This window comes from Calliopsis andreniformis, chromosome 2 (genome assembly GCF_051401765.1).
Source record: "Calliopsis andreniformis isolate RMS-2024a chromosome 2, iyCalAndr_principal, whole genome shotgun sequence".
Lineage (NCBI taxonomy): Eukaryota > Metazoa > Arthropoda > Insecta > Hymenoptera > Andrenidae > Calliopsis > Calliopsis andreniformis.
In genome coordinates, this window is record NC_135063.1 from 14,230,334 (window position 1) to 14,257,550 (window position 27,217).

At 41.9% G+C, this 27,217-nt stretch overlaps 5 protein-coding genes across 18 annotated transcripts in view; 3 read left to right on the forward strand and 2 right to left on the reverse strand.

The window, feature by feature from the left end:
• Myb (proto-oncogene like protein Myb) overlaps positions 1-282 on the forward strand; it is a 32,864-nt gene extending 32,582 nt beyond the window's left edge. For 5 of the 6 annotated variants that reach the window (XM_076392457.1, XM_076392458.1, XM_076392454.1 and 2 more), the window contains one exon: positions 141-282. In XM_076392457.1, the coding sequence (XP_076248572.1) occupies positions 141-275 (135 nt within the window). In that variant the 3' untranslated portion in view covers positions 276-282. The remainder of the gene's footprint in view (positions 1-140) is intronic. The other variant, XR_013003508.1, reaches the window with a different exon arrangement.
• Positions 283-3,084: 2,802 nt separating this feature from the next.
• On the reverse strand, positions 3,085-7,051 carry Rchy1 (Ring finger and CHY zinc finger domain containing 1). 3 transcript variants are annotated; one of them, XM_076392464.1, is made up of 5 exons: positions 6,690-7,051; positions 4,083-4,400; positions 3,720-3,998; positions 3,559-3,649; positions 3,085-3,479 (listed from the first exon to the last, which is right to left on the reverse strand). In XM_076392464.1, exons 1-5 carry the CDS (start codon positions 6,900-6,902, stop codon positions 3,394-3,396), a joined length of 987 nt encoding a protein of 328 aa, XP_076248579.1. In that variant the 5' UTR covers positions 6,903-7,051; the 3' UTR covers positions 3,085-3,393. The 3 variants fall into 3 exon arrangements, with proteins under 3 accessions (XP_076248579.1, XP_076248578.1, XP_076248580.1); XM_076392463.1 differs by having other exon boundaries at positions 3,085-3,482; XM_076392465.1 differs by having other exon boundaries at positions 3,085-3,486.
• Positions 7,052-8,208: 1,157 nt separating this feature from the next.
• LOC143188270 (PX domain-containing protein kinase-like protein) lies at positions 8,209-11,560 on the forward strand. Of its 3 annotated transcripts, XM_076392461.1 has the most exons (9): positions 8,209-8,553; positions 9,076-9,264; positions 9,341-9,437; positions 9,620-10,044; positions 10,121-10,297; positions 10,371-10,781; positions 10,862-11,018; positions 11,095-11,139; positions 11,374-11,513. In XM_076392461.1, the coding sequence occupies exons 1-8, from the start codon at positions 8,452-8,454 to the stop codon at positions 11,109-11,111; spliced, it is 1,575 nt and encodes a 524-aa protein (XP_076248576.1). In that variant the 5' UTR covers positions 8,209-8,451; the 3' UTR covers positions 11,112-11,139; positions 11,374-11,513. The 3 variants fall into 3 exon arrangements, with proteins under 3 accessions (XP_076248576.1, XP_076248575.1, XP_076248577.1); XM_076392460.1 differs by lacking the exon at positions 11,095-11,139 and having other exon boundaries at positions 8,218-8,553; positions 11,374-11,560; XM_076392462.1 differs by lacking the exons at positions 8,209-8,553; positions 11,095-11,139 and adding an exon at positions 8,600-8,701 and having other exon boundaries at positions 11,374-11,560.
• Positions 11,561-12,833: 1,273 nt separating this feature from the next.
• On the reverse strand, positions 12,834-18,158 carry Taz (tafazzin, phospholipid-lysophospholipid transacylase). Of its 3 annotated transcripts, XM_076392468.1 has the most exons (7): positions 17,894-18,027; positions 16,367-16,438; positions 15,960-16,062; positions 15,131-15,259; positions 14,321-14,564; positions 13,979-14,233; positions 12,834-13,901 (listed from the first exon to the last, which is right to left on the reverse strand). In XM_076392468.1, the coding sequence occupies exons 2-7, from the start codon at positions 16,424-16,426 to the stop codon at positions 13,862-13,864; spliced, it is 831 nt and encodes a 276-aa protein (XP_076248583.1). In that variant the 5' UTR covers positions 16,427-16,438; positions 17,894-18,027; the 3' UTR covers positions 12,834-13,861. The 3 variants fall into 3 exon arrangements, with proteins under 3 accessions (XP_076248583.1, XP_076248581.1, XP_076248582.1); XM_076392466.1 differs by lacking the exon at positions 15,960-16,062 and having other exon boundaries at positions 17,894-18,158; XM_076392467.1 differs by lacking the exons at positions 15,960-16,062; positions 16,367-16,438 and having other exon boundaries at positions 17,894-18,155.
• A 2,477-nt stretch (positions 18,159-20,635) lies between these two features.
• Positions 20,636-27,217, forward strand: part of LOC143184424 (uncharacterized) — a 90,709-nt gene continuing 84,127 nt past the window's right edge. For 2 of the 3 annotated variants that reach the window (XM_076386640.1, XM_076386656.1), the window contains exons 1-2: positions 20,636-20,771; positions 25,009-25,134. In XM_076386640.1, coding sequence (XP_076242755.1) covers positions 25,010-25,134 — 125 coding nt within the window. In that variant the 5' untranslated portion in view covers positions 20,636-20,771; position 25,009. Of the gene's footprint in view, positions 20,772-22,814; positions 22,902-25,008; positions 25,135-27,217 lie in introns of those variants that run through there. The other variant, XM_076386649.1, reaches the window with a different exon arrangement.

Sequence of the window (27,217 nt, forward strand, 5' to 3'; positions counted from 1 at the left end):
TGATATCCACAGTTTTTGGGACTCCATAGTTAAAATATCAAGACGTTTAAGCGTTTAGGTATTGGGATATTTACCTTAGTCTTTAGCTTTTGATCAAGAATTTAAGGAGATCCAGTTATGCAATTTCTTCTTCGTTACAGTTGCATTTAGAGGCGCAGTGGACAACAGTGGCCTGTGGACGCACGCGTGATCAGCTCGAGATGACGCGAGCTGCTCGGCGCTTCCTCAGCAGCCATGGGTATCTGCCGCTTCGTCCTCGTTCTTTGAACTTTTGAAAGCACTTTTGCAGCCTTAGGGGCTCGGTCGCACTTCGTGGTACAAAAAACGCGACGTTGAACTAGTCGTAGTTAAAAGGAAAATCGATCAAACTATGCGGCGCTTCCGTTTAAGGAATATGGCCTTCTTTTTTTCTATCGGGTTTAAAAAAAAAAGAGGAATGAGCACGAGATGAGAATATTAGGCAATTGAACGCAGGTTGAACGCTGATTTGTGCATTGGATGAGCGTTCGAACCAGTCAAACGTTGAAAGGGAACCACGGTGCAACCGAAATTGCATCTGAAAAGGAGAAGGAATGTCACGCTTTAACATTAATTCCGATTGGAGTTTGGTTTATAAATGAGAGTGAAGGAAAATGACACTTCTGCCTTTTTGTGGGTGATAAGATGTTGCTACAGAATGGCGTGGCCCCTTTTGTCTGCGAATGGGGAAAAGTGGAGCGAGTACTCTTGGAAAAGGAGTCGCTTATATGTCCGTAAACCTTGCGCGCTCCTGACGACGTTGTACAAATTGAGAAGAAAAATATTCGTTTTACGATTCCTTTTTCTAGAGAAAATATATATGAGCAGGGGTGGCAATGTTTACGGTCGCAAAGCTCTCTCGCATGTAGATCATGGATGGTTCTTTATTTTATACTCGAAGCTGTTGTACATTTCCGCGCACGTAGAGTAGCGACCTCTTGTCACACTTTTTTTACGGAACGTAAGATGGGAAAGAAATTGATAGCCGGTTTATTTGATACAATAGTATATATATATTATATATAATATAAAACAAAAGCATTATTGCGGCCGTTATGTACAAAGAGCCTTTGTAACTGGTATTTAATTTACAACTGAAATAATAAAGACGTGATGAATAATCACTCCGAAAAAAGAGACACACTGCGATTATTCTCGTTCAAATCCATGCTCCACGCGTTGTGGCATGTGTATTTTCTGTGTACAAGATCCAGAAAAATACAATGACTATCTTAGGAGCAGTTCAGTTACACGCAGCAAAGTGTGCTAACACGTTAGGCATGACAATGGCCACAATTCAACTTCGGCGTACATCAGCGTGCTACTCGTGAAAACTGGAATGCCATGGAATGAATAAGAGGTAAGGTACTGAATAGTACTGGTGATTACCAACTGATATTACTCGACAAAACGAATTCAAGAAAAACGTCCAATGAGTAATTGAAAGATCTTATAATTGCGATGAGATAGATCAGATTGTATCTGACCAAACTCAACCCTGTTGAGCTTCACACGTAATCTTACGTGTAAACGTAACATCTCTCAGACTATCGCTTGAAAACTAAGTGTTTATCTTGTATCCAAGGTCGAATTATAGAGCATTACAAGTACGTGGGACAAGATCATTCGGCGATCGGTAACGTCTGTGAGCGATTCGATAATGAGCAATTTTAAGGCGCTCTATATACACGCGTTTTTAACATTCTATTCGATGCTAGGGTTCTTAGAACCTTGAAAACAAAGGATGCTACATTTTATATCAAATTACGAATGTATACCACATTTTCTTTAATAGTCTGACCTTCATTCGCCATATTTGTACTACGTCTTTTATGGTTTGTCCTTATTTCTTATTTTATCTTAACCTCGACACTACTTTCTTGATCCTTTAATCATGTAGTGTTAGAAAAAGAAAATACAACTAACGGTACTATAATTCCAATTACGATAGATACTTTTGGAGAAATACAATTTGAAATTAATGATCCTAGATAGGACTCTACTTACATGGCTAAAGGATTTTAAATTTCGATTCAAGTGACATGAATCGTCTGTGATTCGCATGATATGAATGGAACACGATAATAATGCATGATTAACTTTATCCGTTTCCTTGGAAGATGAGGAGTCAACATTCACAATAAATTTTATATATTTTTTTTTTTTACTACTTATGCATATTTTATAAATTTTCTTGTGATCGTTACTGCAGGCTTGGATTTACCTCTTCCAAAGTGAATTTTGTTCCTATTATGTTAAAAATTACATTGTTTAGGGTATTGATTAATACCCCTTCTCTTCCTCGTCCTCCAAAAACACCGTACATTCGCAAACGCGTGCACTAAAGAGGCCTAAACGTACGCATAACATTACAGAGTGTACAGTTACAAATATAGTTCGTAATAATACGGTGGTAATGCTTGAAAAAATTCGATAGGTGAATGTCGAAGCCTGATTGGACGTGTCATTTTCGAAGGGTATGGAATTTCGTTTCTAAATACACAAAGGGTCAATAGTGTCAGATATCAGCTTGCGTCACCCAACTATCTGAGATTCCCCTGCGCAGTTTTCTTTTCTCCTTTTTTTTTCTTTTATGCAAAACGTGTACATCAAGTAAGATACGAGTGATCCTTGACTAGATGACGATCTTTTCGAAAATTGCGCGCACGATAAGTCGATTAACGAATACAGAATGCATCTTATTAATAATAATCTCATCGTTTTCTATCTCTACGTGTAGCTGCGTTAATATAAAGTCAGAGAACTATGCATAATAGATTATCATAGAGGAACTCTTAGCTGCCGGATACAATAGCTAAAAGGGGATTCGTTTCTTGTTCTTTTGACTAGCACTACCAGTTATGTGTTGGTTGAGTAGCATTTACGAAAAGATTGCATCGAAAAAAGGTCGCGCATCACGAAGTGTAAGGATCCAGTCGACGAAATAAGCGCGTGACGAATTTTAGGAAACGGGTGACGTTACTGCGTCACCATTCGGTAGAAAAAGAAAAATAAACATGTGCCAAGAAATTATCATCGCTTCGAATCATAGTTAATCAAATGAAATCTTCGCGAACAAGAAAACGTTTATTTTTTTTATAGTTCGAGCTCCATTTTGTATTCGTTTTTAAGATTAATATTGCCGCTACGCCTGACGCCATAGCGAGAATATTAAGTAATCTCCAATGAAACGTGTTCGTTAAAATGAAGCACTGATTCAAAATCAGTCGCTGCATTCAGCCTCCTAATAAAATAACTTCTATAAAAAATCTGAAAACAATCAACAAAGACGTATAAATTCGCTAAAAACAAAGAGGTAAAGGTCTTCTCCTACTGTCTTTCTTGTAAACGCTTGGGAACGGCACTCTCTCCCGTTTAATACTCGGAATTTTGACGTTCTAAACTCTCTTCATCACCCGCGTTCGTACTCTCACTAGTCGCTTCGTCCATCATGTCAGGATCTGCTAACTTTTTCAATGAATTACTCAAGAGTTGGAAGCGAAACTTTCTACAAGCATATTATTCAGACCTGATTCGTACCTGGAGGAGGAGATCTTTTGACCCTGCACGTGTTGTAACTCCCACAATTCAAACATTTTAAACCTACAACATGGAATATTACAGTCGATTCCTGAAACATTAAAAAATGCATTAATTAAACACCAATTAACAAGAAGATTATACGAATAAGTGTAGCTCACCTCATGGCAATCTTTACACAGAATATCAACTTTGTAATCTCTATATGCTTCTGGCATCGGCGTCAGTGACACTTCAGTGTCCAAGAATCTCCATAGATCAGTCATATCTAGAAGGGAAACTTGGCAAATGGGGCATGCATAGTGCCCTGAATGTAACAGCTCTCCAAAACACGTGCGATGCAATAAGTGACCACAGTTTGGAATGTGACAGGGAATACGACTTGTGTGAATGTCTTCCAGGCAGACTGGGCAATTTGCGTGGGATACGTTCTCAACGCACTGAAAATGTTGAATAAAAATTCGAAATTAGGTCAAATATATAACGACTACGACGAAGAAAAATGTTGAAGAAGAGGGAATCACCGTGTGTCCGTTTTGTAACTGAACTGGCAAGCACATGTTGCACTTGGCACAGTGGAAAAATCGGTCACGACCGCCGACCCTGCATATCCCGCAACCGTCGCAGTGATACTGATTCTTATCCTCGTCGTCGAACAGATTGCATTCGAGGCACGTGTATTTGCCGAACCGACAGTGGCAATTCTGGCAAGTGGCTTGTACCGGCTGACGAGTGTCGCATAACACGCATATCAGCTCCGTAACTTCTTTTCTATTTACCGTGTGTGTCTCTTCTTTATCGTGACAAAATCGACACGTGTAGACTTTGTTGCAACAAGGCGTCTGAAAACGATAAATAACCATTATCACCTGTTATATCAGTCTGTTCGAACTTCGAATTCGACAGTTATAACACTCGGCAAACATTAACGATAAATATTTTTTCTGAAGATCTTGAAACATTGTTTCACAGATTTGATCCCGATACTAAGAAAACCTGAGTTTAGAGGACCTTGGTCAGAAAGCGATAGCTTCGAATAATAATCGAATTAGCCCTGTATGGATTCGTCCTTGATCCTTGACCTAGATGCAGTCAGCTTACAAGTGTTCAATTCGTTACTCACGTGCGGTAAACGCACCGGTGATGCACAGTTTGCCTAGAATATATAGCGTGGTAAATTCAGGTATCCAGTGGAAGTGTTTAATATGAACAGATAAGAACCGATCGTGGTCGTGAAGGAAGCTGAAGCCCTCGTCTTTCAGTATTTCTGTCACTTCACTTATCCTAGCGTGCATTATACTGTTTGATTAATTTTACGACCACGCTAGATTCCTGGACCAACTGTACAAGTAACGTTCAGTGTAAAATTTGGATTAGTGAAAAAGTAGGTAACTTAAAACTGCAAGCGATTCAGGTTCTGTGTTTACGAGCGATCACTACAAACGATCTAATGGGACTTTTCCATGCAACAAAAGCATTCATTCGTTTAATTTTGAATTTAATTGCCGCAACTGCCAGACGGGGCTGGATACGCAATCAATTGTGATGATGGTTGTTAGAAGCATTATTAGATGGCGCAATACGATAACCATCGGAGCTCCCCATGCGATACGCATTCCCAACTTCCCAACGTCCCAATATTTCCACGCGAGAAGACAGAAGTTAACGATGGGCTCCTTCGATCGAGAGTGTACCTAGATTACTCGTTACATATTTGAGAAACGGAGATCCACAGCGCCTTATCTTTATGCTCCTCGGGCAAACAATGCACCGAATAAACAAAGTAGAATTGCAAAAGTGTTAGCTAACGTGTGCCAGCTAACTTCCTAGCACGAAAAATATTCTACACGCTTCGTAATCGATGAGAAGCCGTAATTACGCCCTTATTGTCTCTCGACGACGCAGAAGCACTGCTCGTCGTTAGGCTGCGCACGACGTTTAACTTATCGCGGCAATTGGTAGTAAGCAACACTCTGAAAGAGGGCGTCTCGTTACACAACACGCACACACACGTCGAAAACCGTCATCGATTCGTTTGCCCACCGCGTGTACACACACGCGCGCGTGCGACAGCGGGACGTACGTGTCCACGCGACGCTTTTGTGTTTACACGCGACGTGCTCGAATGCAGGAAAAGCCTGTGCACGCGAGGAACAATTTCGGAAACAGTTGCTAATTGCGAGACCGCTACGCGGCTCCCTCCTGTTTGGGTCGCTCGTTGCGCTGATTTCGCGCGGTAAGTTCAAGGGTAATCGCTAAGGTATTCAACTTCGACCACAGTAGATTATAAAGATGAATTTGTTAAACATTAACCCTTTGAATCCAGCTGTATATATACGTCCTATTTATTTCGACTGAATTCGAGCGACGTATATATACGTCTTAAAACTGTTTACTTTCGCCGAAATTCCCCAGATTTAAAAGTTTAAAACAGGATCCTATCACAGCAATTAAGGATTAAATCATTCTCCCTACCCTAGGAATCTAAAACTGCATGATAGTCGGTAGAAGAAACTCGTGTTTACGTTTAGTATTCTATAAATCCTGTTAAGTTCACAGTAACACCGTGACGCAAACGGGCGTCTTCAAATTCGAGCGCAAAGAAAACGGGAAGAAAATCCCTAGCCCGATGAATTCGACGTATGTGTTCACCGAAGCGCCGTTATGCGAATTAATAATATAATTAACCGTCAATTGGTGACGTGCGTCACTTGCGTGGCGATTTGAACGCCAAAATGATGATTTCACACGGAGAAACAGTACCTTTAACCTCGTTACCCTACTCCACATTCTACTAAACGACAATTTCACTAAACTTAATTAAACCTAAGCTGGATATACATCGAACGATGTATACGTATGGACACGCGAGGCAGAAAGGTTATCCGAAATCAGAGCCCTCCCTAATTGCGACCTTAAAGATGGTCGGCGCGAAAGAAGGTCGCAGGGCGCAAGGATTCACCTCTGGCCGCTCGCATGGTGCGGCATAAAAGCGATCACCCTGGGCCCGCGTGATCGTTGCGAAAACAGAGTGGCTCGATGCGGCTCGACGCGGCTCGACGCGGGTCGACGCGGGTCGACGCGGCATCGTCCGACGGTGGAATGGTACGACGATTCGAATCGGGACTCACCACGAACTTGGACTTTCGCTTGTAGTGCTCGCAGCCGTAATCGTCGTCGGCCGCCTCGTGCAGAGGTTGCTCCTCCTTGGACGTGGACGCACGCTCGGCGACGGTGCGCGTTTCGTCGTTGTTCTCCATATCGAGTTGGTCCTGTATGCCTGCCTCTTTCTCCTCCGCCGCCTCCTTCTTATCGACTCGCATGTCCTTTCCAGATTTTCTCATGGCGTGCTCGATTAACACCGCCAGGCCCGCAGTTTGTTTGTTTAATTAACACGCTGGCGGCGATACGAGCACGGCCGACAAAAGGGAAGGAAAGAGACGATGGGCAAGCGTGTGTTCGAGAATGAGAAAGAGGGAGAGAGGGGAGGGGGAGAAGAGAGAGCACCGAGTCGCGTCGAACGTTCGGAACACGCGCCACGACTTTTCTTCTTCGTGCACCGGGAGATCCGTCAACCCGAACTCACGGGGAACGTCTCGAGCCTCGTGTGGCCTGTCGCGAGAACGAATCCGCTTCGAGCCATCGTTCACGAGCTTTCGGCACACCACTCTCTCGCCTCGACGTTTTCGAAACTTCGCTCGATATCCGTCACTCCTACCACAGAATCGCTCGTGGCTGGCCAGTAAACGATGGCGACGCCGTTTCTACTCCTCCGAAACGCGAGCAACGATCGAACGAGACTCTCAGCGGGATTATCTTGCGGGAAAACACGGCCCCGACACTTGTCGCTTGTGACACCGCTCCGTCTGGTTGATACTATCACCACGGTGTAGAGATTACGACGGCAGATGACGTTACGGAGAAAAAAAAGATGCAAAACTGTGGCCGGAAGTTGTGACGCCGCGGTGAAGCATCTGCGCTGCGTTTGCCGAGCGAGAGGTCGACCCGCGAAATTTGAATGGCGCTGAGTGTCTTAAAAGAAATCAGTGTTCCTGGAACTCGTTTACGTGATTTATTTAGAATTCTTCAGATTTTGGGATCGATTAATTAAATTGACAGAGTTTTATGTGTCGTATGGTTATCTTAGGGAATCAGGATTGAATTGCAAGTTCTGGGTATAAATAATACGTACGTCGAATATTCATATCCACTAGAGACGCAACTGTATGTGATTTATAATGTCCTTGTTTTTTTTTTTTTTTTTTTTTTTTTTTGTTAGTCGATGATGACTCATCGGCGATGGAAAAATTCGGATTACACGTGTTGTTGTTAACTCTTCTTACGACCAATGGACGATTGTTTATTTATCTCGGGAGCAAATTTAGCTTTCTGGGAGGACCAATCTCTTTTGTGAGCGCTAATCAGTATGCTAATAAATCGCTGTTGAGTGTTCGCTATTGTGTTTGCCGTTGTTGATCAGAAACGAAATGTTAAATAGGTTCTTGACTTCGAATAATACGGACCAACACAAAGTTGAAGCGGAGTAATAAGAGGGATATTATCATAGAAACTTTGCCTCCTTGGTGATGGCCACCTGTTCGCGTGGTATCACTGCTGATAGCCTGCCATCATAGTGATTTACGGCGAAGGATGGGTGTCAAACCTTGCGACGAAGTGTAGAAAGTTTGGTCGCGGCGATCGTTAAAAGAGGACTGTTGTGTCGGTGTGGTTTATTGGGTGGCATTGAAACCGTGTAGGATAAGTGCTGAAACATACGTTCACCGATGTGAAATGAGGCAGAAGCGCGTCATGTATGGCGACTCGCGGAAACTATGCGATAGACACACGCAGTTCGCCCCGCACGGGCTCTGCATTCCTACGGATTAATGATCAATGGCTTTATTTGAGAAACGGTACACAAATAAAGTGCTGCTAGATGATACAGAGAAGCTGACGAGTGTCATTGAAAATGCAAGAGTGATCGACGGACACACGGTACGGCGCACGCTTAATATATGTACGAGTTATATGTATACCTTGACATTTGCTCGATAATAACCGAGAGATTTACGCACATAACGTTTCGCTTCGATCACGTATCTACCGATTAAGTGACCAACCACTGGCTGCTCGTCATGTGAAGGTTCTCCATCTTTCGCTCGATTCAATTATTATGATGCAAATTTCTTTTTTTCAATCCTTTTTTCCTTCTTTCTTAGAGAAATGTAGGAATTATGGAGCTCATAAGATTCTGACTCTGTATATTTAGTGTTTTGGAAAAAGTAAATCAGATGGAGATTAAATACTTTTAATAGTATAGAATTTTTTAAATATTTTTGGTATTTGTAAATGTGTAGGTTTCATGTTTTTCTTTTTTTAACATTTAATGTTCTTTTTTATCTGAAACTGTTTACCAAAAGAATTACTTCAAGCTAATTCATTTGTTTATGATACTATTTCTGTGGCTTTTGCACATGTTTTAGTGTGTGTATTTTATTTTGTGCTATATAAATTTAGGAATACGTGATCAGAACACAAAGAGGTCCACTTCCAGAAAAATCTTGGAGAATTAGCAGACGGTACAATGACTTCGTACAGCTCAATGCAGCTTTGTCCATATCAGGCATTGATCTGGCACTTCCTCCAAAGAAAATTATTGGTAATATGGAACCAGACTTCATAGCTCAACGTCAAGTAGCACTTCAGGTAATTTATTATAGAGAGTAAAAAAATGATAATTATCAAGCATCAGCAAGATACTAATTTTTTATTATATTTCCAGAATTTTTTAAACACAATACTAATGAATCCTATATTGGCATCATCTCTTCCTATGAAAAAATTTTTAGATCCGGACAATTACACAGCACCGTTACATGGTATAATCTAATTATAATAATCAAAGCAGTTTAGTGAATATAATAATGTATATTAAAAATAAGTTTCATATGTATGTGAATGTGTATTGTTCAAGTATTGCTTCTCTTGCACAAGTTTGTAGTTTAAATTCATAGAATTTTTTATCATATAATAGATTTTTATAAGTATTTTGAATTTTCAGAAATAGCTCTACAACAGGTGTCACTGGCTTTGCGCAGTGATGCAAATTTTGAAGTTTGTAAAGCTATTCCTGACATGGGATGGAGGTTGAGGAAGCACTACTACACTGTTAAAAATCGTCAGAATCCCAAACAAGAATTATTACTTGCATGGGTAGAATTTGGTCCAGATAAACATTTGCAGGATAAGGATATGCAAGGTGTATTTAAAAGTTTAGGAACATTAAAGCACAATTATATAGAACCAATAGTTTATCAACACGTGACGGAAAATGGAGCGTTAACGATAAGAAACTTTCATCAGGCGGGTACATTACGTGATACTCTGTGTGTAACTAAACCTAAACAGCCGTTCATAAAAAAATATGGAAACCCGAAACAAACGAAATCTTTAACAGTGCCTGATATCGCAATGTATGGTTATCAGGTCAGAAACTTAATATTCTTTGTACTCAGGTACCGGATAAGTATACCTTATTTTAGCTAATGAACTCTTCTTGCAGATTTTGGAAGCTTTAGGATTTCTTCACGAAAAAGGTTTACCCTATGGACATTTACACACAGGAAATATCCTCCTAATCCAAAGATGTGCAAAACTTTTAGATATAGAAAATGGTCTTTTAGGATTGCCTGCGTTTTATCGACCTTATGTTGTGCAACGACGTAAACTTCATGCTACGGTACGTTAAAAATTACACTTTATGCATACATGTATTTATTAAGCTCATTAATGAAAACTATGTATTTTAACAGACTCAAGTGGATGTTTACTCGTTTGGACATGTATTATATGAAATGGCATTTGGAAGGCCGTTACTAGAGGCTACTTGTTCCGAATTACCATACTGCGAGGCAACCCTGAAAAGCCTGCTCGAAATTATTTTATCACCGGAAGCTCTAAAACAAGATTTGCCAACAGTATCACACTTATTGGAACACCCATTTTTTGAACCTGCGAGGCGCGCTGCGCTGGCTGTGGGATCAGTAGAGAAACCACACTTTAAATTAAGTAGTCACTTGAAGGAAGCCTTGCAAGAGGCAATGAATAAAGCGGAACAAAGACTGAAAGACGAACAAAAGGTGGCTAGGCATCAGAAAAGGCTGGTTAAAGTTCAAGAGATGATGAGCTCGGAGGAAGAGATGAAGAAACGAAAACAAAAATTGGTAAATATCGTACTGTGTTTCTCAAAAATAAAGGACTCATGTTTCTAATTCGAAACTAATTTCTGTTTCTCATCATACAGAAAAAAGAACAAAAATTGGCGCAGGAACAGCGTTCTGCTAACCAATTAAGTACGAATGGATTGAAACAGGTGAACGGGAAGAGTCCAGAACGTTCAGACAGTCCTACAAGTACTTCCACGGCTACCAGTGTCGGAACATTGACTCCACCGTCTGTGCGTAAGTATCTTGACACTTGAGAAATCAGACTTCACCGATAACTAACACTAATTAATCTTCCTGATTTTTACATTAGCTGGGCACAAAAGTTGATGGCGCTTACTACGCTTATTTCTTTCACGTAGGTCATACAATCATCCAACAACTGACTCTTCGCATTCATTTATCTTTTCACTTCACTAATACTTGGATACATTGTCAAGAAAGTATCGTTTATCGTGTTGGATACGTGTTTTCTTAAAACAAAAGTTAGCAGAAGAATAGAATGTCGTATTGCATGGTGACATGTGTCCAAGCAGTGCTGTGAATGTATTTTTAGAAACTCCAATGTGTTTAATAACTCGAGTCTCTTTAGGTGTGCCACAAGGTGATGGAGCCAATGGCAAAGGTGCTGTTCCACCACCTCCAATGCCACCTCCTAATGGTGTCACTGATAGCGTTCCAAAGGTGACCAACGAACGTGCCGCATTGCTCGGAAGTATTTGTAACTTCAACAAAACTAGTCTTCGCAAAGTTGCTAACGGATGCCGTTGATGTGATAGGGTAGATAATCAAGGAAGAACTGATGAACGAGTGTTGTATACGTGATACGATTTATAGGGATGCTATTTTGTTTCACAGTTTCATTTCGATCGCGATGCTTGAGGGAACCTACAGATTTAAATTTTATAGGATTTTAATGTGTATATTGCACGATAAAAGTAGTCACTGATCACATATTTTTAAACGATTGTGTATAAAATCATGTTATGTGCAAATGTATGTTAGTCTTTAAATATTTGTTAGGTTAGATTTTTTTGTTGCTTGTTATGTTCACTTTTTAAACACCGTCCAGAGTTGGATTCGAAAATATAAGTAGATTAATGAGAGTTTAGAAAAGAATGCTTTTATATGACATCTTTATATGAGTATCAGGATCTCGAAAACATATAAAAAAGGGGGTTTTTCTTGCTAGTTCTATTACACTTAAGAGTCTTAAAAATTAAGCAAGTATATCAATCAATTTTATTCATAAAACGATATCGTGTCTGGATTGTCAATGTATGTAGATAGAAATTATGATGTTAATTGTATTATACTATTCATTTTCTTCAAGTTTCGCGATCGTACCTTCTATCAAAATTTCCTATATGGTGTTCGAGAGAGTCTGGTGAAATTAAAACAAGTGATAAATGGGAGTGATAGCATCTATGCATATCGCCCAAAATTTTGTCTCGTTAGTATTGTACATCGTTCTGTCTATTCAAAGTTTATGATATGTGTAACGTATCAATGTACAGTTCTATTACCAGTGTCTTTGTCAGTCCCATTCGTCTTGTGAACGTGAGTCTTGTATGACGTTGCTTTCCTTGTATCGCTTGTAGAAAGCAGGAATTATCTGTTTTTATGGAGGGATAAAATGTGCCAACAGATACATGATCTTGTCTTATGAAATCACGGTGGTAAACGATGACGTACTATATTTCTATATGTCAAAAGCAGTGTATATGTAATAAGATCTATCTGTGAATATCGTAACGAGGAACGTGTAATATAGTTGCAATTTTCATGTGTAATATTGATTTTGAATGTAATTTGTTGATTCATGTAAATGCTATTCCACATAGAGTAATATAAATATTTGTTTTATCGATAATTGTGAAGTCAGAGTAAGAAAGGAAAGTCTATATTTATCGAGGAAAAAGATTTAATTCGTGAAAAGGTTCTAGAAGATAATGATAAATTAATAAATTGAATTGCCTTTCGTTTGAAAGGAATCATTGTTTTATGTATTAATTGTATGCGATATGCTGCACGATATTCCAAACGATACAATTAGTGTGAAAAATAATTTATTAAAGCAAAATACTTGTGTAAAGGAGAAATCTCGCATTACATTTTAAATAATCTTATCAAATATAAATTGCAGAAAAAAAAGATAGTTTTCATGTAGGAGATATTTTACTACTCACTGTGAAAATTTAATAAATATAAGACATGCATATCTTCGCAATATTTTTATCATTCGAAATATCTTTAATATTATATTGTAAACTTTCAGTATATCAAAAATATATGTATGTGAATATCGTCGTCTAAGATACATGGTGTTAATTGTAAGCACTACGACTTGATATCTCTTTGTGCTCGATAATTACATTCTTTTGTAAAGACTGGCAAATAAGTTGGGCCTTGATTGAATTTCGATTTCTTTGTTCTCCGCTCATAATCACATTCTCTTCTTTCAGTATAATTATATTCCATTAATGCGGATCGATGCAATAGTTTTCCTTTTTTTTAGTATACGTAAAATAACTTTACCTAACTGTAGAAAGTTAATCGTTTGATAACAACTATAGAGCTCTATGATATTAAAAGTTGGTACACAGGAACGAGAAATTATGCCAGAAAAGTGGCAAAAATTCTGATTAGCACTACGTTTAAGAACTTCCGTAATCTGTCATTATGTTCTATAACGTTATCTTCTTAATCACCTGCCTTAAACTTTATGTAACACATTATGTCGATTCGTTCTATATACAGCTGCACGTGTATAATACAATGTTATAAACAAGCGGTCATGAGAGCTCGTGTTTAAATTAAAATCCGAAAAAACGCGTCAGGAGTGTAGTTTCTTTTTCTGATAGAGAGTCTAAATCCTTGTTCTATCCGGTATACGCATTAATACTGTACAATTATACAAAATATTGCTGAACTGTTGTCCTCAGATGGTATCATCTTGGATTAAACACCCCCAAAGCTTTTACCTCCTGTTGTCACGATAAAACTGTAGTTTTATTTCTCTTTTTGGCAAATTAAAGCTAGTAGCTAGGAGATGGCAGTGCGTCCGCCCCAAGCGATCATCATAATTTCTGATGAAGTTCTTCGGTGATCGTCTTTAATCTGAAAACGAGTATATTCATTATTCGAATCTTCTGACACTGTTACTTATAAGAAATATCTGTAGAAAATTATTTTACCTATGAAGCTCTTCTTGGATTCTATCCGTGATCGCTTTCCTAGCTTCCATGTCGCTCGCCTTTGATATGCGCAATTCTTGCACTAATTCACTAAAGTCTATAGGGTCGCCATAATTCATGGTGACCTTTTTTCGAAACTTAAACCTATACGGCGCTTCATTCGGAAGAACGTCGTCCATCCCGAGGTGACAAATAGGTATTACAACCGGTGTAACAGGTGACTCCCATATTAATCTTCCTACGCCCCATTTGAATCTACGAAAAAGAAGAAAAAATCGCCAAGTTTTAAGAAATGATCTATAATATGAAATATTGAAAATATAGTGAGACAAAATTGTGAACCTCATGTTCTCTTTGTACATGTTCACTTTCCCCTCGGGAAAGACATGAACCCATTCTCCGGAAGCAAGCTTCTCGATGCAGAAATCCATTGCTTCCTGATACACCCCGGCACCTCTGACTACGGGAATACACTTGCCCAGCATAAAGATGTACGAATGCCAGGTTTGCGTGAAACAAATGTCGTGGGCCGTGAGCGACCATCTAACCTTACGTCGATCCAGGATGTGCCTCATGTCCAGTGTCGCTAAATGGGTTCAGAGATTTTTCTGTCTTAAATTCTTTTGCATTCGATCGCTTATCGACGTCATTCTGAGAAAGAAAAGATTACATATGTATCGTGGAAAGGGAAAGGTAAACGTGTCGAAATAATCGTGGCTACTAAGAAAGGCTCGTTGCTTTAGAATTCTACAGTGCATCGTGACCTTGAATGCCCACTGTGTATACACTTTCATTGTTTAAGAAATGCATCAAGAATTCGATGAATTGCTTAATACTCGATCAATATGAAATTTCAGCTCGGCAAAATACAAGGAAATTGAACACTGTCTTATCATCCTACATATTTATCTTGAACGACGATAATTGATTTGCTAAACGTTTATGTTTTTTGAAAACACATTCCCTGTTCATGCTTGTAAATACCTGCCTGCACTTCTTCGAACCTGGAAACATATCATGACATTCAAGGATCCTTTTGCACAATTCGATGTTTACGCTAACAAACAATAGAGTTCAACTTCGATCAATGGAGTATCAAGAGAATGGTCGATAAATAAAATACATAGCAATTGAACTGTTCAACGAACTTACCCCATATGCCAGGATCGTCGAAGCAACTGAAGTGATTCGACACGGTGATGAGGGGGACATTTTTTGGCCGACAGTCTAACGCTCGATTGATGATGTGTTTGTTGTACACCGTCGTTTTGTTCAGCCATTCTTAAACAGCACGAATTGGAAAGAAACGCATCGTTAAGTTAATTCCGCGTTTCAAGGAATCTAGTTATCTGAGCTTTGTTTAGACACAAATTATTGCGAAACATCTGTCGTCCTGACATTACATAAAGCTGTTCTTTTTGGCAAATGATGAATAATAAATTCCGTTCAGATTAGCGGACACTACACCTTAAAGGCAAATCTGTTATTTATACTCGATCGCCCAGTGCTTTTTTTATGAAACTCGAGAACCTTAACGCTATCATTATCATCATGAAAATTGATCGCAATATACAGGGTGACATTTATCAAACGATCACTGTCACCTCTAAAGCCTGAAGAGATATGTTAAGATTATTCTATACGGTGTACATGACTTTCAGATCGAGCTCTATCACACGCTTATGTAAAGTCATTCAAGGTCACCAGTACAGTGAAACTGAAAGCTAGAGCTTCGTCTCTAAGGATAAATGATAATACAAGATGTAGGTTTATCGAACGTTCTTAACCTTGAATGGCCTTTCACGATAAATGCGCCAGTATGTATTAACATTAATCGATTCCGGAATTGTGTTCGTTATCCTGCGTAATAAATAATACGATACGTCAAGGTATCTCTACCAACTGTCAGCAGAGAGATATTGTATTCAAATTTTTTTTCAAGTATTCTAATTTTTTGCTGCAGATATGATAATTTTCATACCTTCTGAATCAATACAATTACTATAAACTTCCCATGCTTCAGACTTTCGAGGTGTTTGGTAACCATAAATCGCTTGACAATGACTGCTATGTATATGGGGATCCTAGAAAAAAGAGCAGACACGAGAAGAGATGAAAGGACGAGTTAATGAATAAAATTCGATCGAGCGGCGTTGAAAGTTAAGAGAAATGAATGGCGGAGCATCGACGTTCGTTGCAAATCTGTGCACGTGAGAGAATCGATGGAGAGGTGTCGGGAAAAGGGAGAAGGGAGAAGGAAGACGGGATGTTCGTATGTGTCGCGTGTACTCGACCAACCAATCGAGTAATGCGCTTAATTCTCGAAGTTTATTGTATCCCGGTTGGTAAGTCAACACCGAGCCGTCCTCGTAAATCGGTGGTACTCACTGTAAAGCCAGTGAGGGCCAATGACCGATTTCCTGCGCCCTTCGTCGGGCGGTAATGCATAGACAATTTTACCTGAAATTAAAAATACCACGGCTCGCACAAACAGACTTGACAAGACGGAATCGGAACGTCGACGTTCGTTTCCGGAATTAAGTGATGTCAAAGGCTCGATCTAATTAGCAATACAGGATGCACACGATTGAATTAAAAAGGTACGCACAATCGCAAGCATTAACATGTTAGCTACTATTCTTGAGGATTCATTTGAAATGTGAATTCTTGGAATTAATGGGAAGAAAATATTTTATCGGGGTCAGGACTTCTTTTTTTTTTATTCTGTGCAGAGCAGTCTAGTGTTAGGAAAATTGAGTAGGAAGTTTTAATACCAAACTGTACGTATGTTTTCTAGGCTTAAAGCATTGATTTTGATTATTATAATCTATGCGATATTTATAATGCGCAGTTGTTCGATTTTTGTCAGCCTATCTAATTTTATTTACTTTACTGTTTTTTGCGTTGCTGGATGTGCGCGCCAAATTGAGTAGTTCTATTGCGACGGTGTAAAGCTACTAAAAAATAGATATGAATTATATATATGAGAATGCTCTTTTGTGTGAAATTTAAGTGGATATGAAAGATAGAAGAATAAATGAGAACAATAATATAGCACAGTTGTATTCACGTATGAATGTGAACTTTACAACGGAACATTACGTGCAACTTTCAATTACGACGTATCATGACTCTGCTCACAATTCCTAATGAGACTTAACTACATTACGCATCAGTCTTCTATTTAACAGATAAAACTATCGACAAGAAATGATATGATCTGATGAAATTATAGGATTTGCTTAACGAGATATCGAATGTCGAACAATGTGTCGATACATTTCATATTTTAGCATTATAAGTATCATAAAATATATTCATTCATAAAATCACAATAGAAGCAGTTACACATACTTCGCTCCAAAAATTCAAATTTTTTATTATTCATACCACAGCATTTTATGCGTTACAAACAAACAGTCTATCGAGAATACTCGATAATACTCGATCAAGGTCGAGGAACAGAGACAGTGATCTCGAAAATCATACTCGATGGTATTAAAAACAGGTTATGTCTCGCAAAACAAGTCACACAAAGGATCGATCGTGCGATTACTTCATTGATTAAACCAGATTATTTGAAGAAATATTCCAAGATCGCACGAATTAATATAATTTCCCGCTTTTCATGCTCATATCATTTTACTCCTCTAGCTTCCCCAAGGATAATCAATTTTCTTAGCTATCAGTCTACCCTTTTCTACCATTTCTACCTTCACACGAACAGTGGCAATCGACTATGTGAAGCGTGCAATTATAACTCGGCTGAATTCAACCGACTACAAAATCGCGTGACACTGGCAGGGAACGGTCCCAGATGCAACTTAAGGTGATCACCAAGCAGACGTGCGCGGCAGTGTAGGATAAGGGACGAGAGCGATTTTTGCCGAAAAACCGGCTCGCGTGGCCACTTACCTATAATAATTTTCGAGAAAATCCCTACCGCTGCGACGGTTATGCTACTCGCGATGTTCCATAGTTTCGTCGGGGTTCGTAGCTTCGGTATGATCCACTTGATGTTGTATAACATCGTGCCACCGTCCGCTGGCCGGATCCGTGGCGATAGAGCAACGGAGCGGCACTTTTTCCGGACGATTGGGAAGTAACTTCCCCGCGAGAAATCCTCCACTCTTTCGTAACTCGCAACAACCATCTTCGTGCCAACTTCACGCCATGTTCCCCGATAAAACTGTCACGTGGCCAGCCGAGCATATCCGAGCGCAGCCGAGCCACGGCGGCTCTTCAATCGTTTCATTTCGAATTATACGCGCCTCCGACGATTCTTCTCGCCTCCCTAATGCTGTGCCCGTGATCGGGATTCTCTTTCTGTAGATAAATACATGCAGCTGAGTTGTTCGGTAATAGATCGTAATCGTAAATAAACCGTGAAGGTCTAAATCTGTTTCCTCGACAGGTGTTGTTTGTAAACATAACCTGACCTGCGAATTTGATTGCCTTTGCTGGCGCTGTTTGTAAATATAACCTGTTGTACGGATTAGGGACTGTTTATAGATTATGAGGTAGATCGCGTGACAGGTTTCGCAAGTTTTTAATTGAATTCCTTATTTTCATTATACGCAGGTATTCGATAGATTAACTACCGAGCGAAGCGTGGAAGATCATTCACCGTGTTATTGTGGATCGTATTATTAAATGTTATGTAACTGTCTGGAGATACAGGTGAAAAGGAACACAGTCCATTAGTAATTAACTCGAAGGTGAGTATAATCTCCAATCACGAGGAAAACGCATATTAACAAAAACATGTTTTCCTATGTTTAGTGTATCTTACGTAACTTTCCTCTAACTTAATTACATTTTGGGTGATTTAACTAATGTCCCTGTTTTTCTGCTTTAGGCACGTCAGACCTGACGCGCATGAATTAAGGAAAACATTCCAATAACGAGGACACGTAAAAGTCTGACAAACAAGAGAAGCAGGAAAAAAGGTATCAGGCGAACATAACACGAAATCGCCCGACGCTCGTGTACTTCCAACACCGGCCGAGGTAGCTCGTGTTGCCTACGCGTCGGTCTCGTTCACCAGGAAAAGAAAACCAGCGAGCAGAAATATCTGTTACCGGACGAGACACGCTTATTTCAACTTACCGACCGTGGTGAATAAATTTACGGCCGCATTATCCTAAACGGTGGTAACGTAGTCTCGTTAACGCAACTCGAAAATTGCACCAGGATATATTATAATAATTACGGTGTGATTGTAGGCCCCTTCGTAATAGTAAAATCTCCGGTGAGATCAGAGATAACCATTGACGGGGATGAACGGATGCACAACAAGACACAGATGTCCGCAGAGCGTGCCTCCGGCGGTGACGCTGCACTTGCGACGTCGACCGAACACCTATCGGAAGCTCTGCAACGAAAGAACGCGGAGGGCTGGGGAGGGATGAAGGAGGGGCCCTAGGAGGGGCCCCTGCACGATCGGCGTACATGCATTAGGAGCTCTCCTCGGCTAGGCTCATACGCGCGAAAGAAAGGGCGAAAGATATCGGGGAGGGGCCGAGGGAGACGTGAAAAAGAAGGGAAAAGATACAATGATGCGAGCAGAGTCGTAGACCGCGAGGGCGAGAGAGGAGGAGAATGTCCGGTGGCATGTGGGAAGTGGGGGCCTGACGCGAGCAGAGAAGCAACCAGTCGAAGGGGCACAGAGGTGGGGGGAAAAGGGCCTCATCTCTCAACAGCCAGTCCGATTCGAGTCTCTCGACTGCGTGTTGCCGTGCCATCGTACATACGAGGGACACCCTCCCAGTTTACAATCGTGCGCCGAGGACACCTTCTCAAGCACCATACCGAGACGGATCGTGTACCATTGGAAGTGTCGTCCTCCCCGAGAAGCCACACGGCGGGCCCTCGCGACGGGACGTGGGGAAGAAAGGTCGAACCGGTCGCGGTTACGAGGATGCGATCAATTTCGTCGATTTATGGGTCCGTCGTGCGGACGGTTCGCCCACCTTCTTAGTCCCCGACATCGAGATGACAGATCCCGCGGCGATATTAGCGCTACCGACGACGATGCGCACGACTTACGGCGAGCTTCCCGATCGTTGAACCGCGGAACGGTTACCGAATACGTTCGAGAACTGGTGCTCTGTCCATCCGTTGCGCGAAACACGAGACTTCTAGTGTACCGAGCCGAAGGTAGACCAGAGGGTGGGAGATGAAGGGAGACGAGGGAAGGGAGTAGTAGATAGAGGAAAAGAGAAGAGGGATCAAAGGAGGAAAAAAGGAAGCAAGAAATCAGGGAAAGGAGAGCCGGTGGAACGGTGGAGAACAGAGCGAGAGGGAAGAGAGCGAGCCGAGCGTTCGGCTTGACTCGAGTGCAGTGTACGGTGATGCCGCGAGGATGCCACCGTCGTCGGTCCTCTCGACACGATATAGGACGGCGCGACGGTACCCCGTGATCTGTCGGGGCCCCACGACTCTGTGCCACGACGTTCCGCTGTTACTCGCGCGGTGCGGTGCAAGTGCAAGTGCAGGTGCAGCTGTGAAGTGGTGCCAGTTCGACGTCGAGGACGTACGCGCGGGATACTACGCGGCGCGGAGTTCTGCTCGACGAGGGAACCGTGTTCGACGATGCTGCGAGCTGGGAATCGTGCCTGTTAACTCGCGAGCAGAGCTGTATCTCGTTGCCTCGCGTATGAGCATCGTTTCGATCGGTGCCTTTCGTTCCAGAAGAGGAGAGGATCGTCGCGGAATCTCGTTAAGTACGAGGGCCTCGAGTCATCTCGAGCAGCGTAGCTTCAGCATCTCGGCAACAGGGAGAAAGCAACAGGTACGTATAGTACATGTTCCGTATTCCTGGTTGCACGTTGTATGCAGGTATACGGTCGCGTTGGTTGCTCGTTCGCGCACGGAACGCGCGCATGCTCTTGATCGAAGATCTCGCCGTGCACGGACCGATATACAGCCACCGGCTCTGTGTACGTGTCTTTCATCGCGGAAGAACTCTACTTCAGGCCGAGTCGAGACCTTCCTTTCTTGCAGCCGTGCCTCCGCGCACACACAACTCGTCGCTTTTCTGTCGCTCGCCTTTGAATAGGACGAATACACCGCGTGAAACTTGTTCTTCACTCGCTCGAACGCTTTTCCTCTCGACCAGTTCATTTTTCATCTTCGACGTACTCGTCTCCGATCGGGTTACTTTCGATAGCCTGTAATACAGTCTTTACTCTCTCGTTAAACCTCGCGTCCTCGATTGAATGAGTTTTATGACACGGTAAAGCTACTTTGATCGTCCGGTCGACTTTCAACCGAGCATCGGCAAAAATTTATGTCCACGTTTATGGTTCCTCACTTCCTCGCTCACGTAGGCACTGCAGTAGGCCGAATTCGGCTCGATTTTCGCATTCGGTTAATTGCGAGTGGCGTCGTAAACCGTCTCGAGGGGGAAGCCTCCAAATGCATGTTATGGTTCCGCGTAGATATGAATTAAGATAACGGATATTGTTATGTTCTCCATGGTCCCAGGCGTATGGACACGACAGTACGTAACTCGGCCGTGTTTAGGAGACCCACGGACCTCCTACTCTTTTTCGGGGAATGTTAATTGGTCGTTTCGCGAATTATAAGTCGGCAGAGGGTAGAAGACTCCAGCGGCCACTTGCTATCGCGTCCATTAACATACCATGCTCGGGGTTCGCCCTATCGCGGCCGCGTTGCACGCTAGCGACGCTTAACCCTAACGACGCAAAAAGATACTAATTACAGCGACCTGCAGCCACTTCTTCTACACCGGCCAGCCGGTGTAGCCTACTTTCCTTATTTCTCGCGTTTCGTTTCGCCCGCCACCGGATAGCAATTATGGCAACTTAGACTAATTATTGTCGTTTATTTGGCCTCACGATCCCAACCATGGAAATTGCTCGGCTTGAAAACACTCCAAGAGAGAGGAAACTGGTAATATTATATACGGGAACGCGATGATAATCTTGCATGAACGGAACAAACTAGCATCACGTGTATTATTCGCAAATCTTCGTTATTGGAAGTTCTTCTGTCTTTGATACACACCGAATACACAATGTAAGTGCATTAATGCGTATACACTATCGTGCAGAGACATTTAGACACTTCCAGGTTATCGAATATTCTTCGTCTATTAAATGTTACTCTGATCAGTATTTGTAAACCCTATGTAATCGTTTGAGATGAGTATTTTATATATTTCAATAATGTCGAAGTGTCCAAATACTTCTGCACAGTAATGTACTTACACTTATACACTAGAACTTTAACTTTCCACTCTCTCAATTTTTGTTCAATTTTCTTTCCAAAATCTATCTCTCATTTTAAGTCCCTTAAAAAATGTTGAATGTTGCTCGATATAGGCGTGCAAAGGGTTAGTCTAGATCACGAAAAAGTACATAGTTTGAGGTTAAAAATACAACAAGAGAGAGGGGAACCTCTGCCATAAAGGGTCTTTAACTTTACAAACAATGAACTCGATCCCCATACACCTGCATCACACGAAATTATATATTCTCGGTCCCCCGTGTGTATAACTTTATTGAAAGGGTGACGGCGGACGATCTCGCGGTTAGGGGGATCAGGCGAGCATGATCGTGGCGGCTGGTGGCCATTGAAATTCGACTTGCTCGCGATTTCGCCCGAGGAGGTGGATCGCGTGAGCTACTGTCGCTCAAGAAGGAATCTGTGCTACGCCACGTATTCCGGGTTAACGCGATAAGGGTCAACGAAGTACACAGAGATGGGAATGTCGATCTACGGCGGTATGTCGGTCAACCGAGTAAACAAGGTTATTGTGTGCGCCACATTCGCGGGTAGTAGAAACTCTCGACGTTGTCGGAGTCGCGCGATTGGTGTTTCAGAGAGCCATCGATAGGTTATCCGATACCGGGACTCGTAAACAGAATGACTCGCGAGATTTTACACGGCGATTAAGGTAAGGAAATTATTTGACATGTACCGCCGAGCTGTACTCAGTCGTGATAATATTGTGACACATATGAAATATGATAAACTATGGGCCTATTGAAACTGGATACTTCAGGTGACACGCGATTGTTATCTGTGATGTATTCGTTGATACGTAATATTTTTCCGTGTTTCTCGCGTGTAACATGTTAAACACATATGTTACATTGTACGGTGAAAACTGATTGGATCTTGTCAATGTTGCACATGCGTGTACGATGGTAATAAAGTCGAGAAGAAAAAACGAAGGATGTACGATAGGATGTGTGACTGTGTTCTATATAGCGGTTGCGAAGTGGTGAAGTATCTCGTTTGAAACGGCCTTTAATCATTTTCATGTCCTTTGCAATTTCACAGGCCGTGGCACGTGACAGTCGCAAGACCATGAACGACCTTGCAGTTCCTGTCACGGTCTTTCATAAAGTCCCCACGGTTCGAATCGCCTTATTGCGCTGTTAGGGCTTGGCAATCACGCCGAGGTTCAGTTTCTCGTTCACTTTTTCTTCTTGCACCAATTATACCCCTATTATGATCGACCTTCGACATGTTAGTCGCTCTCGAGCACAATTGAACTCGATGGAACGCGACGCCATGTTTTCCCATTTTGAAAATTCCCTTTTAAATTAATTTCGCGGCGCGCCACGTCCCCTGCAATTTTCAATTTCATTTTATCGGCTGTGACCAGCCGAGTGATCCAAAAAGTAACCGACAATTCCGTTAAACGGAGGGATAACTTATCGACCTCGTTCCTCCTCTTTTTGCTTCGTTTACCCTACGCACAGCTGCGCCATTATTTTCGATCGCATCTCGAGAGGCAAGTATTTATAATGCCTTTGGCGAAATGAGTGCAGAGGGTTTTTCATAACGCAAGGGCTTCATGGAAACTGTTGGGAGGTCGCGCTGTCGCGGCGCGAGAAGAAGACTTCCGCCGTAATAAAATTTCTAGAAGGTGCAATTACCTGGTGTCGGTTAATCGACAGCGATCGGATCTCGCGAGACAACGTATACCAGTTAATTACCAGCTTCCATTATTAATTCGAGCAGGACGTAATTGCCCGTACTCCTCCCCATTAGATGGCGCCTTTAATTAATTATTTTCGCGGCGCAGCTTGTCGCGAGCGTGCAGGAGACGTCGGACAGACACGATGCCAGGTTAAAGAGAGGTATTGACGTGCTAGCGGAATAGCAGAAAACGAGTTCGACAGAGGGGAATGGTTCCCGAATTCGACTATGATTGATGACCCATCAATGATCTCGAGCACTGTTCCCACGGTAAATTTATCGACGAGTGAAATGGAACAGGACCGTTCTTCTCGCTTGGTCGCATGCGCACTCTAAAGGGGATGATCTCGTGTTTAACGTATTAAACGAATCATTTGTCTGATTTAATAACGCAGCGGCGAGCTTGACCACACGGGAATGTTAATTTACGATAATTATTGTAATTTATGGTAATGGATGGTATTAAGTTCTTTCGGTGGGCTTCGTCGTGCTTCCTAAATTAGAGATCGCCAGAGCGACGCCATTTGCATAAAGACGAGTAAAACTGTTGCGACAACAAGTGCTGGTCGGGAATTATTTTTAGCAAAGGGATATAAAAGAACTGTGACCAATTTCAGGGACTCGGCGGTATGGTTCAAAAGATATCGTCGCGACAGGGACAATATAATGTAGGAATGTTTACGAGTAGAAGAGTAATATAGTGCACTTTAATAATAGTCAAATCTGAAAGTTTAATGTACATATTATATCTGTGGCTGAAAAGCAAAACGACGCAAGTTATCACTTTCAATAAATTTGGGTTTATACTTTAATTGAGGTATACAGGACTGAATTTCTTTTTTTTTGCAGAAGCAGATTAAGTCAAGAGAATGTTTGCCTTAAAAAGATAAATAAGGGAATCGTGAATTTATAATTAACTTAATTACAGAATTAAAATTCACAGCCCTTAATATCCATATTTAGAAAATCCAAGTGTATGATTTATATCTTTTTGCTTTATAGCCACAGAAATTTCCTCGGTTCTGGTAATATCATAGAGAGGTCTTCCTAAAAGGTGTCTATTTTCATTACAGAATGCTGTCACCCGGTCAAGACGGCCAGTCTAACACTTACTCTCACGGCAATGTCGTTCTTCAAGGCGCACCCTGCGGTCAGTGTCGAGATTTATGCCCAGCTGGCTACGTGCCCCACTTTTGGCGGTGAGTAATCATACACGTGTACTTTGCATGCATGAGGGCGCTCGAAATCAGTGCCCATCGGTGAGCCCCGCTTCAGCCTACCGATTAAAACGGGAAAGCCACTTTTCTGAGGTGCTTCCAACGAAAGTGCAAGTCTACTCGCGAGCACATGCGTACCAACGTTCGCTCCCGTTTTTATTCCACTAGCACAGACTTATTCGCGATCGACTTTAAATGAAAGGGAAATCGACGGTTGGCCTGAGGCCTTGCACGATGTTTTACTGGACGAACCCAGCTATCAGCGCAGACCGAAATGATTACAAGAAAGAAATTGCTGGTCGCGCCATCCACGAACGCGCAAATGCTTCTGTAATACCAGTTAAAGGCTTACGCTTGGTCCCTCTGCACGCGAGCCGACTTTGATTTTATCCGACACGCTTCGGAAAGCAAGAGTAAACGTCACGAACGTATCGGCGGGTTCTAGCGAGCCAGTTCGTAGAAAAAGACGCTCGAAACGGAAAATTATCTCCATGAGCAGGGGGGAATACCTGCGATGCAGGATCTGGCGGGTTAGTCACGATCGAGGGATCGATAAGAGGCGCGTTGGGATGCAAGATGACCAACCTGGGAGACTGGAATTGTGACACTTCGATGATGCAGGTTCCAGCGACGCTATTTCAATATTTATTTAAGAAATTATCATTCAAATTAGACTGGTTCCTCAAGTGATTAATCTCAAGGGGTGCAGTATTTTTTTTTTTAAAGAGCTTTCACTCAGTTTTTAATCTCAGAAATGATTGAATTTTTTTCTGATTCTTGGTTCATGCTGTATGCGCGATTTATCCATTAGTAGCGATGAAACATTGTATCAGAATTGTCCAGACAAGACGTCTTTATTCTATTAATATCCTACAGAATTCTTTTAATGGTCTTAAAGAGCCGCTTTAATCTTCTGATACGATTCCAAACAGCAGGAGAGGGATAATGGCGGTGGCGACGAGTTAATGCGATAGCTCTCAGCACAGCGGTTCAACTCTATATTCAGAAAGCTCAGAACGGTAAAAGTGTCCCAACCGGATGGCGCTTTTCTCGTAGTCGTTTCGCGTCTTTTTCGTCCCAGCTTCTGGTCTTCGTTGGAAAACGATTTACGAGGCCGTCGCGCGCGTGGTATCAGAAACGACGCGCAAGTAACTGGTTTCGATGATCAATTATTTATCAATTACTCGTAACGCCTCTTCTTGCCTCCATTATTTGTTACGCTGCAACGCGCCATTCTTGTTTTCTCTCCGTTAGTTTCACATTGTTGCCTCTGCGATCTACCCACTCTCACGTATTTATTAAGCATCGGACATACTTACTAAGACTAGAACACATTAAGTGCAGAGTAGCTCAGGGTGATGCAGTTTCATTTATTTAAATATACAATAAGAGTTAGTGGGAACAAACGAGGGATATAATGATAGAAAAAGAGATGGAGAGAAGACTAAGATAAGAGAGAAAAAAAGAAGAAAAAAAGGAGCATATGTAGGCATAGACAAAAATAAACTATTGCTTACAATTAGTATCTATTACCATGCACTGTCGAGAAGTATCCTATACAAACTGTTCCTAAATTTAAGTATCGTATTCGTGTACCACTGATACTTTCTCAGGGTACTTCTGAGACACGAGTACTCCTAGCAAAGAATTCTAGTTCGCCACACCCTTTATTATGTCAAAAATTCTGTATCAAAACTTGCATTGGGCTTCTGACGTCTCACTACATTCTCTCATATTGTTCTTCGCTCACAAAAACCCCGCCCTGCTTCACCTGCGTCACCCTGTGCCACCCTGTGCCACCCTGTGCGCCTAGCCTCGATTTTCCTCCTTTCGAAGAATCCTTCGCGCTAGAAATCGGCGGAGGAGCTCGAGGGTAAACGCATAGGGCTTGAAGAAACGCGGGGAGCGTGGCCATGGCCGAGGCGGCGGATCGAAAGAGGGCAAAAGGAAGGCTTTCTCTCGGCTTCGGGTCGTAGGGTCGACTCGTCGGTCTCACGCGAGCCCTGCGTGCAACGAGACCGGCGATGGGCCGTTCCAAGACGAATCGGCTGGCAACCGAGCGCTA

Coding starts and splice junctions, on each gene's coding strand:
- Rchy1 (XM_076392463.1), bottom strand. CDS start 6,902: ATGAGAAAATCTGGAAAGGACATGCGAGTCGATAAGAAGGAGGCGGCG. Junction 4,401..6,689: donor AGCGAAAGTCCAAGTTCGTG/GTGAGTCCCGAT, acceptor TATCGTTTTCAG/ACGCCTTGTTGCAACAAAGT. Junction 3,999..4,082: donor AGTTACAAAACGGACACACG/GTGATTCCCTCT, acceptor CAACATTTTCAG/TGCGTTGAGAACGTATCCCA.
- LOC143188270 (XM_076392460.1), top strand. CDS start 8,452: ATGGCTTTATTTGAGAAACGGTACACAAATAAAGTGCTGCTAGATGAT. Junction 10,298..10,370: donor GACGTAAACTTCATGCTACG/GTACGTTAAAAA, acceptor GTATTTTAACAG/ACTCAAGTGGATGTTTACTC. Junction 10,782..10,861: donor AGAAACGAAAACAAAAATTG/GTAAATATCGTA, acceptor CTCATCATACAG/AAAAAAGAACAAAAATTGGC.
- Taz (XM_076392466.1), bottom strand. CDS start 18,131: ATGGTTGTTGCGAGTTACGAAAGAGTGGAGGATTTCTCGCGGGGAAGT. Junction 14,234..14,320: donor ATGTACAAAGAGAACATGAG/GTTCACAATTTT, acceptor TCTTTTTCGTAG/ATTCAAATGGGGCGTAGGAA. Junction 13,902..13,978: donor ATCCAAGAAGAGCTTCATAG/GTAAAATAATTT, acceptor ACTCGTTTTCAG/ATTAAAGACGATCACCGAAG.